General features: G+C 39.5%; 1 protein-coding gene across 2 annotated transcripts in view; it reads left to right on the top strand.

The window, feature by feature from the left end:
• Window positions 1-246: 246 nt before the first annotated feature.
• LOC128702491 (anoctamin-1) overlaps window positions 247-11584 on the top strand; it is a gene marked incomplete at its 3' end in the record, with an annotated part of 87128 nt that continues 75790 nt past the window's right edge. Inside the window, 3 exon segments of one of the 2 annotated variants that reach the window (XM_070105296.1) lie at window positions 247-510; window positions 3377-3609; window positions 10386-10546. In XM_070105296.1, the coding sequence (XP_069961397.1) occupies window positions 262-510; window positions 3377-3609; window positions 10386-10546 (643 nt within the window). 2 annotated transcript variants of the gene reach the window in all.

Here is an 11584-nt window from a genome sequence, read left to right as displayed (position 1 = left end):
CCACTAACACCCAGGATGTGACCCACACCAGTCCACTAACACCCAAGATGCGACCCACACCAGTTCACTAACACCCAGGATGCCACCCACACCAGTCCACTAACTCCCAGGTACCTATTTGCTGCTAGGTGAACAGGACAACAGGTGTAAGGAAATGTGTCGAAATGTTTCCACCCGCCGGGAATTGAACCCGACCCTCCGTGTGTGAAGCGGGAGCTTTAGCCACCAGGCCACCGGGTTCAGGAGGTCCCCAACGTGTTCATGAGTTGTCGACTTAACAATACTTCTCGCCTACCTCAGTGGGGGACAGCCAGTGTGTTAAAAATTATTTTTCATCTTCGTAGGTTTAATATGACTGAAGAGTTTTTCACGCCGGCAATTCGTGCACGCATTGTGGACTTCATCTTGAGGAGGAAGAAATTTAAAGACACGGACGATGATGATTTTGCCTTCGGCATCGAGAAGCTGTTGAACGAGAGTACTTACTCTGCTGCGTACCCCATACACGAGGTGAGTGGTCCAGTGTGGTGTGTGTCAGTGGTCCAGTTTTGTGTGTGTGTGTCAGTGGTCCAGTGTTGTGTGTGTTATTGGTCCAGTGTTGTGTGTGTCAGTCGTCCAGTGTTGTGTGTGTCAGTGGCCCAGTATTATGTGGTCCATTGTTGTGTGTCACTTGTGTCAGTGGTCTAGTGTTGTGTGTCAGTGGTCTAAACTAGGATCGTTCCCTTGAACGGATCTTCCTGGAGTTCCTACTCATTTCTGCAAAATTACAAGCTCTTGAAGATGTGTTGCTTGCAACACTAAAGGCCTAGAGCTATCATTCAACTCCCTTTGTGGTTGTTTTGCATCTGGTGTCACTTGTTTGCAAATACATTATTGCGTATGTTACATGTATTGTGTATGTTACATGTATTACATATGTTACATGTATTGCGTATGTTACATGTATTACATATGTTACATGTATTGCGTATGTTACATGTATTGTGTATGTTACAAGTATGAAAACTGTATTTGTGTGTCCCAGTGCCTGAACATTAAAATGGTATAAAATACCGACAGGTTGTTAGATAAGACACATATGCAACAGTTAGGTAACTTTATTTTGAAACGTTTCGCCTACACAGTAGGCTTCTTCTTTCTGTACTCGACTGAAGAAGCCTACTGTGTAGGCGAAACGTTTCAAAATAAAGATACCTAACTGTTGCATGTGTGTCTTACCTAACAACCTGTCGGTATTTTATACCATTTTAATGTTCAATCTGTCAGACACTGCGACACAAGGGTATCTTGGTACAGACCTGAAATCAACTTCGACAACCTCTACTAGTGAGAACGGCTGGATTTGAGAGGGACCTGACCTCCCAAAGTGACCTACGTCTCACCTCCTGGCACTATATAAGGCTCCATTCTGTCCTTTCAACTTCATATTGTTTCAGACTTCGGAACAATGCTCTTCTCCAGACTGAGGGACTGACCACCTCAAATCTTTAAGGGTGATGGACTGATTACATCGTTTTCAAGTCTCTTCTGCTTCTATCAACTTTTCTGTACTCGACTGAAGAAGCTTACTGTGTAGGCGAAACGTTTCAAAATAAAGATACCTAACTGTTGCATATGTGTCTTACCTAACAACCTGTCGGTATTTTATACCATTTTAATGTTCAGGTTGTTAGGCAAGACACACATGCAACAGTTAGGTATCTTTATTTCGAAACGTTTCGCCTACACAGTAGGCTTCTTCAGTCGAGTACAGAAAAGTTGATAGAAGCAGAAGCCTAAACACTTTTTTTCCAACATACTGGCAGTATCTTACTGAGGCAAAGTGACCTAAATACGAAAACGAAAGTTTTTCTTTTTAAATTTAGTAATTTGTTTGAGATTTGTTACTAGCATCTTTCTTTTGGCATTTTAGCTGTCTTACGACACGATGATGATATGATGATGATGATGATGATATGATGATATGATGATGATATGATGATGATATGATGATGATGATATGATGATGATATGATGATGATATGATGATGATGATATGATGATGATATGATGATATAATGATGATATGATGATGATATGATATGATGATGATATGATGATGATGATATGATGATGATGATGATATGATATGATGATGATGATATGATGATATGATGATGATGATGATATGATGATGATGATGATGATATGATGATGATATGATGATGATGATATGATGATGATGATGATGATATGATATGATGATGATGATATGATGATGATGATATGATGATATGATGATGATATGATGATGATGATGATGATGATGATATGATGATGATGATGATGATATGATGATATGATGATGATGATATGATGATGATGATGATATGATGATGATGATGATGATGATCTCCATGGGGAAGTGGAACAGAATTCTTCCTCAGTAAGCCATGCGTGTTGTAAGAGGTGACTAAAATGCCGGGAGCAAGGGGCTAGTAACCCCTTCTCCTGTATATATTACTAAATTTAAGAGAAACTTTCGTTTTTCTTTTTGGGCCGCCCTGCCTTGGTGGGATATGGCCGGTGTGTTGAAAGAAAGAATAATAATAATAATAATTTTAATAATCTTTATTTGTACAAGTATGTATACAGCAAATACAGGCCTAGCTGACAGCAATGACATACTATACATAAAACCCCTTGTTATGCAGAGCATTTTGGGAAAATTAGGTTAATTTTGCCCAAAGGATGTAACCCACACCAGTTGACTAACACCCAGGTACCTATTTTACTGCTAGGTGAACATGGACAGTAGGTGCCGTAAGGAAACACACCCAGTGTTTCCACCTGTACCGGGGATCAAACCTCGGGCTTTAATGTGTGAGCTGAATGTGCATATGGAGGAAGAATTCTTTTCCACTTGCCCATGGAGACCTTAAATCAGGGGTGGGGAACATCTGGCCCGCAGGCCATATAAGGCCTATGAAATCATTTGGTCTGGCCCTGCCAAGGCAACTGCAGGATTTAATTAAGTGTTTGATGAAATATAGCAGGTTAATTTTTAAGTTGACAGTTTTGTATAGCCCGCGAATCATGTTATAAATATCTAAATGGCCCTTGGCAGAAAAAAGTTCCCCGCCCCTACCCTAAATAAACATACAGTACCACAGGCAGGGTTTGAACCCGTGGTTAGAGAGTCGTAAAACTCCAGACCGATGCGTTAGGCACTGGGCCAGCTGGCTACAATAAGATTCATCCAACTAGGTTTCTAATGTGTCAGTCTGGAGTTTTACAACTCTCTAGCTGCAAGTTCAAGCCCCGCCCATGGTATGGTTTGTTTGCAATTGCGTCTTTACTATTTCATGAAGTATTAAACATCCTATCCATATTTCAGGGTGATCTACATGATGGTGACAACGAACGCGCCATGTTGTTCAAGCACTGGGCAGCCGTGAGGAACTTCTACAAGTACCAACCCCTGGACTACGTCAAGGACTACTTTGGGGTCAAGATTGGTCTCTACTTCGCCTGGCTGGGTTTCTACACTTACATGTTGATACCGGCATCCATTGTTGGCCTCCTGTGCTTCTTGTATGCTGTCTCCACTGTTAATGACCATCCACCCAGGTACAACATTTGTTATGTACTCACCTTTCTTGTAGAACTCTTCTGTACAGTGCACTCAACTTATAAGCTCTTATAAAGCTTGCCGGGTCATCATTTGGGAAAAACTTGGGCCAGTACAACACCGGTGAACCCACTACTAATAAACGCTTCTGTATAGTACAGTCAGGTCTTATAAAGCTACACTGTATAGTACAGTCAGGTCTTATAAAGCTCCACAGTATAGTACAGTCAGGTCTTATAAAGCTACACTGTATAGTACAGTCAGGTCTTATAAAGCTCCACAGTATAGTACAGTCAGGTCTTATAAAGCTACACTGTATAGTACAGTCAGGTCTTATAAAGCTACACTGTATAGTACAGTCAGGTCTTATAAAGCTCCACAGTATAGTACAGTCAGGTCTTATAAAGCTACACTGTATAGTACAGTCAGGTCTTATAAAGCTCCACAGTATAGTACAGTCAGGTCTTATAAAGCTACACTGTATAGTACAGTCAGGTCTTATAAAGCTACACTGTATAGTACAGTCAGATCTTATAAAGCTCCACAGTATAGTACAGACAGGTCTTATAAAGCTACACTGTATAGTACAGACAGGTCTTATAAAGCTCCACTGTATAGTACAGTCAGGTCTTATAAAGCTACACTGTATAGTACAGTCAGGTCTTATAAAGCTACACTGTATAGTACAGTCAGGTTATAAAGCTACACTGTATAGTACAGACAGGTCTTATAAAGCTACACTGTATAGTACAGACAGGTCTTATAAAGCTCCACTGTATAGTACAGTCAGGTCTTATAAAGCTACACTGTATAGTACAGTCAGGTCTTATAAAGCTACACTGTATAGTACAGACAGGTCTTATAAAGCTCCACAGTATAGTACAGTCAGGTCTTATAAAGCTCCACAGTATAGTACAGTCAGGTCTTATAAAGCTCCACAGTATAGTACAGTCAGGTCTTATAGAGCTCCACTGTATAGTACAGACAGGTCTTATAGAGCTCCACTGTATAGTACAGACAGGTCTTATAGAGCTCCACTGTATAGTACAGACAGGTCTTATAAAGCTCCACAGTATAGTACAGACAGGTCTTATAAAGCTCCACAGTATAGTACAGACAGGTCTTATAAAGCTCCACAGTATAGTACAGACAGGTCTTATAAAGCTCCACTGTATAGTACAGACAGGTCTTAGAGGTGTACAATAAAATGCTTTGGTACCTTTTGTTATATTTAAGATTCTAATTTAACAAACACTTGGACACTACTCTCAGTAGTCCATTATATCAAGGGTTTACTATACCTGATGTTATTAACCAGGAACTTTCCATAATGCGTAAAATTAACCCTTTAACTGTTGCAACCCCAAATCCTGAGGCGTCTCCCAGTGTCGCAAAATATTTGAAAAAAAAAAAAAAAAATTCCTTATGAAATGATAGAGAATATTTTCCCGATGGTAATGACACCAAAAGTACAAAATTTGATTGAAAACTTACAGAATTACACTCTCGCGAAGTTACCAGCCTCGGCGATATTTACAAATCGGCGATTTCGCCCACTTTGAGCCCTATTGTTGGCTAATTCCCTTGTTCCAGTCGATCAAACTCAGTTATTTGTCTAGAACTCCATTTGCTCTATCAATTGAGTACAAGAAACTGCCCATTTACCGATTTCAGCTACCCAATAAAGTGGTCAAAAATTGGCAATTTGGCTAATTTCATGCAAATTAAAAAATGTGTCAATTTCAAAATAGGGTCCAGAAAGAACAATGCAGACATTCCTGGCTCTAAAATAACATTTTCTTTGTTCATCAGTCACGTCTCCAGGCCCCTCTGATATTACTCTTGCTTTCTATTTTGAATTTTTATTCGCACAAAAAATAGAAGATTTACTGTTATGCAGACTACTGCAATATTGTAATAATTGTATAAATAATGTGAACCCATTCATGACTGCATATTAGTGTCTAGTTGGACATTTATTGGACAGTGACATCATTTGTTTACTCTTGAACATCAGCAAAAATCAAACATTTCCCCTACTTCGAGCTCCATTTCAAGGTCCTTTTTATAGTAAAACCAATCAAAATCACCTCCATTTCTATAATGTTTCCCATTCTATCAAATGTGACTACGAAAATGAGAATATAACCATAAAAACTATACGAAAATGCACCTCAAAGTCGGCGTTTTAATCCAAAAACACGGTCGGAGTTTTTTTTTCTCATTATGCACTGTGTGCTGCAGGATTTTTTTTTATGCTGCACACACTGACCACACAGATCCATTTTCTCACATGTGGGCCTACCTGCTTTCTCCTGCTTGATTTGAAGCCGCTAGAATTTTTGAGTATATGTACGTCAAACATATTGGCTCGTAAGACGTATATATACGACCGAAACAGTCAGAGGGTTAATATCTAATTTCACGTCTGTTGCATATTTTTATCATTATTATTGCTTTTATTATTATTATTTATTTATTTATTTATTTATTTATTTATTTATAATTTGAGCACACTTACAGAGGTCCAAAACAATACAGATAAGAGCAGTATGCCAAAGCCACTTATACTATGCATAGCATTACGGGCTGGCTTAAAATTAACTTAAGATTATTCTTTTATTATTATTATTCTTTTATTATTATTATTATTATTATGTAGTGCGGATGACAAGAAACAGATGATTGCTGATGTTATGAATGAAAAGAAGTTGGATGTCCTGGCCCTAAGCGAAACAAAGCTGAAGGGGGTAGGAGAGTTTCAGTGGGGGGAAATAAATGGGATTAAATCTGGAGTATCTGAGAGAGTTAGAGCAAAGGAAGGGGTAGCAGTAATGTTAAATGATCAGTTATGGAAGGAGAAAAGAGAATATGAATGTGTAAATTCAAGAATTATGTGGATTAAAGTAAACGTTGGATGTGAGAAGTGGGTCATAATAAGCGTGTATGCACCTGGAGAAGAGAGGAATGCGGAGGAGAGAGAGAGATTTTGGGAGATGTTAAGTGAATGTATAGGAACCTTTGAACCAAGTGAGAGAGTAATTGTGGTAGGGGACCTGAATGCTAAAGTAGGAGAAACTTTTAGAGAGGGTGTGGTAGGTAAGTTTGGGGTGCCAGGTGTAAATGATAATGGGAGCCCTTTGATTGAACTTTGTATAGAAAGGGGTTTAGTTATAGGTAATACATATTTTAAGAAAAAGAGGATAAATAGGTATACAAGATATGATGTAGGGCGAAATGACAGTAGTTTGTTGGATTATGTATTGGTAGATAAAAGACTGTTGAGTAGACTTCAGGATGTACATGTTTATAGAGGGGCCACAGATATATCAGATCACTTTCTAGTTGTAGCTACACTGAGAGTAAAAGGTAGATGGGATACAAGGAGAATAGAAGCATCAGGGAAGAGAGAGGTGAAGGTTTATAAACTAAAAGAGGAGGCAGTTAGGGTAAGATATAAACAGCTATTGGAGGATAGATGGGCTAATGAGAGCATAGGCAATGGGGTCGAAGAGGTATGGGGTAGGTTTAAAAATGTAGTGTTAGAGTGTTCAGCAGAAGTTTGTGGTTACAGGAAAGTCGGTGCAGGAGGGAAGAGGAGCGATTGGTGGAATGATGATGTAAAGAGAGTAGTAAGGGAGAAAAAGTTAGCATATGAGAAGTTTTTACAAAGTAGAAGTGATGCAAGGAGGGAAGAGTATATGGAGAAAAAGAGAGAGGTTAAGAGAGTGGTGAAGCAATGTAAAAAGAGAGCAAATGAGAGAGTGGGTGAGATGTTATCAACAAATTTTGTTGAAAATAAGAAAGTTTTGGAGTGAGAATAACAAGTTAAGAAAGCCTAGAGAACAAATGGATTTGTCAGTTAAAAATAGGAGAGGAGAGTTATTAAATGGAGAGTTAGAGGTATTGGGAAGATGGAGGGAATATTTTGAGGAATTGTTGAATGTTGATGAAGATAGGGAAGCTGTGATTTCGTGTATAGGGCAAGGAGGAATAACATCTTGTAGGAGTGAGGAAGAGCCAGTTGTGAGTGTGGGGGAAGTTCGTGAGGCAGTAGGTAAAATGAAAGGGGGTAAGGCAGCCGGGATTGATGGGATAAAGATAGAAATGTTAAAAGCAGGTGGGGATATAGTTTTGGAGTGGTTGGTGCAATTATTTAATAAATGTATGGAAGAGGGTAAGGTACCTAGGGATTGGCAAAGAGCATGCATAGTTCCTTTGTATAAAGGCAAAGGGGATAAAAGAGAGTGCAAAAATTATAGGGGGATAAGTCTGTTGAGTATACCTGGTAAAGTGTATGGTAGTTACAATTGAAAGAATTAAGAGTAAGACGGAGAATAGGATAGCAGATGAACAAGGAGGCTTTAGGAAAGGTAGGGGGTGTGTGGACCAGGTGTTTACAGTGAAACATATAAGTGAACAGTATTTAGATAAGGCTAAAGAGGTCTTTGTGGCATTTATGGATTTGGAAAAGGCGTATGACAGAGTGGATGGGGCAATGTGGCAGATGTTGCAAGTGTATGGTGTAGGAGGTAGGTTACTGAAAGCAGTGAAGAGTTTTTACGAGGATAGTGAGGCTCAAGTTAGAGTATGTAGGAAAGAGGGAAATTTTTTTCCCAGTAAAAGTAGGCCTTAGACAGGGATGTGTGATGTCACCGTGGTTGTTTAATATATTTATAGATGGGGTTGTAAGTGAAGTAAATGCGAGGGTCTTGGCAAGAGGCGTGGAGTTAAAAGATAAAGAATCACACACAAAGTGGGAGTTGTCACAGCTGCTCTTTGCTGATGACACTGTGCTCTTGGGAGATTCTGAAGAGAAGTTGCAGAGATTGGTGGATGAATTTTGTAGGGTGTGCAAAAGAAGAAAATTAAAGGTGAATACAGGAAAGAGTAAGGTTATGAGGATAACAAAAAGATTAGGTGATGAAAGATTGAATATCAGATTGGAGGGAGAGAGTATGGAGGAGGTGAACGTATTCAGATATTTGGGAGTGGACGTGTCAGCGGATGGGTCTATGAAAGATGAGGTGAATCATAGAATTGATGAGGGAAAAAGAGTGAGTGGTGCACTTAGGAGTCTGTGGAGACAAAGAACTTTGTCCTTGGAGGCAAAGAGGGGAATGTATGAGAGTATAGTTTTACCAACGCTCTTATATGGGTGTAAAGCGTGGGTGATGAATGTTGCAGCGAGGAGAAGGCTGGAGGCAGTGGAGATGTCATGTCTGAGGGCAATGTGTGGTGTGAATATAATGCAGAGAATTCGTAGTTTGGAAGTTAGGAGGAGGTGCGGGATTACCAAAACTGTTGTCCAGAGGGCTGAGGAAGGGTTGTTGAGGTGGTTCGGACATGTAGAGAGAATGGAGCGAAACAGAATGACGTCAAGAGTGTATCAGTCTGTAGTGGAAGGAAGGCGGGGTAGGGGTCGGCCTAGGAAAGGTTGGAGGGAGGGGGTAAAGGAGGTTTTGTGTGCGAGGGGCTTGGACTTCCAGCAGGCATGCGTGAGCGTGTTTGATAGGAGTGAATGGAGACAAATGGTTTTTAATACTTGACGTGCTGTTGGAGTGTGAGCAAAGTAACATTTATGAAGGGATTCAGGGAAACCGGCAGGCCGGACTTGAGTCCTGGAGATGGGAAGTACAGTGCCTGCACTCTGAAGGAGGGGTGTTAATGTTGCAGTTTAAAAACTGTAGTGTAAAGCACCCTTCTGGCAAGACAGTGATGGAGTGAATGATGGTGAAAGTTTTTCTTTTTCGGGCCACCCTGCCTTGGTGGGAATCGGCCAGTGTGATAATAAAAAAAAAAAAAAAAATATTATTCTTTCTTCTTTCTTTCAACTCACCAGCCGTATCCCACCGAGGTGGGGCGGCCCAAAAGGAAAAACGAAAGTTTCTCCTTTTACATTTAGTAATATATACAGGAGAAGGGGTTACTAGCCCCTTGCTCCTGGCATTTTAGTTGCCTCTTACAACACACATGGCTTACGGAGGAAGAATTCTGTTCCACTTCCCCATGGAGGTAAGAGGAAATAAACAAGAACTAGAAGGAAAATAGAAGAAAACCCAGAGGTGTGTATATATATATGCTTGTACATATATGTGTAGTGTGACCTAAGTGTAAGTAGAAGTAGCAAGACGTACCTGAAACCTTGCATGTTCATGAGACAGAAAAAAGGACACCAGCAATCCTACCATCTTGTAAAACAATTACAGGTTTTCATTTTACACTCATTTGGCAGGACGGTAGTACCTCCCTGGGCGGTTGCTGTCTACCAACCTACTACCTATATATTATTATTATTATTATTATTACAGTGGACCCCCGCATAACGATCACCTCCGAATGCGACCAATTATGTAAGTGTATTTATGTAAGTGTGTTTGTACGTGTATGTTTGGGGGTCTGAAATGGACTAATCTACTTCACAATATTCCTTATGGGAACAAATTCGGTCAGTACTGGCACCTGAACATACTTCTGGAGTGAAAAAATATCGTTAACCGGGGGTCCACTGTATTATTATTGTTGTTATTGTGACTATTCTCCGTTGGAGAATAGTGTTACCTGGTAACACCTTCTCCTATATACATTACTAAATTTAAAAAGAAAAGCTTTTGTTTTTCTTTTTAGGTCACCCTGACTTGGTGGGATACAACCAGTTCGTTGAAATAATTAGTTTTATTATTATTATTATTATTATTATTATTATTATTATTATTATTATTATTATTATTATTTTGAGTACATGATGCAGAGAAGTAATTTTTGTAACTTTCAGTAATGACATCTGCAACAATTACCTGAACATCACCATGTGTCCGCTGTGTGACCACTTCTGTGACTACTGGAACCTCAAGGAGACTTGTTTCCACGCTAGATTTACGTACCTGGTGGACAATCCTTCTACCATCTTCTTCACAGCCTTTATGTCACTCTGGGGTAAGGGTTTGTTTTAACCCCTTCACTATCAGATACCCCATTATTGAAAGTGCTCACAGTGTTTTCAGTTTTTTAAATTATTTTTTTCTTTTGAAATAGTAGAGAATCTTTTTTTTTTTTTTTTTCCAAGGAAATGTTACCAGAAATATGAAATTTGATGGAAACTTATTGTTACGCATACGCAAATTTAGTGGCGTGGGCGCAGTTTATGCATTAACGGTTTTGCCCACCTTCGAGTCCTATTTTAAGCCATTTCCACTGCTCAGTTTGGCCAAATTCTTCATTCGTATTATTCACATACAATATATGGCCATGGGTAAGACACTCCTTCCTTTGCTACCTAGAAGTAAACCCAGGACCCCCTTTCCTGATGGCGGTAATTTGGAGATAAATGGTATAAAATGGCAACATGATGGAAAAATTAACACAGATGCAATATAATGCGATCCTTTATTGACTACGTTTCACCCACATAATGGGCTTTATCAAGTAACAAACAGATCTGTTTGTGACTTGATAAAGACCACTGTGTGGGCAAAATGCTGTCAATAAAGGATCGCACTATTCAACATTTGCATTTATTTTTCCATGGAGGTAACTTGTTGATAGTAAATTCCTCCTCAACTTAACGGTGGCTCAGGATGGGCTGAAACATCATTAAGTTCCTCTCCTAATTGTGGGTTTTTGGTGTATTTTTCCAGCTATGGTATAGTTACTTTTTATTCTTTGTGTATTAAGTTTCAGTTAATAAATTACCCGAGTTAGATACAAAGGGACTTGTATATCTCCTTTATTTGTAACTTTGTCTGGTTAGCTGGACTTGAGTCCTGGAGGTGGAGAGTACAGTGCCGGCACTCTGACTTCAGAGGGACTTGTACAATTTTTTTTTTATTAACACACTGGCCGATTCCCACCAAGCCAGGGTGGCCTGAAAAAGAACAACTTTCACCATCTTTCACTCCATCACTGTCTTGCCAGAAGGGTGCTTTACACTACAGTTATAAAACTGCAACATTAACACCCCTCCTTCAGAGTGCA

Source organism: Cherax quadricarinatus, chromosome 98 (genome assembly GCF_038502225.1).
Source record: "Cherax quadricarinatus isolate ZL_2023a chromosome 98, ASM3850222v1, whole genome shotgun sequence".
In the NCBI taxonomy this organism is placed as follows: Eukaryota; Metazoa; Arthropoda; class Malacostraca; order Decapoda; family Parastacidae; genus Cherax; species Cherax quadricarinatus.
The sequence above is the reverse complement of the archived record's forward strand: the minus strand, read 5'-3'. Positions and strand labels throughout refer to the sequence as shown.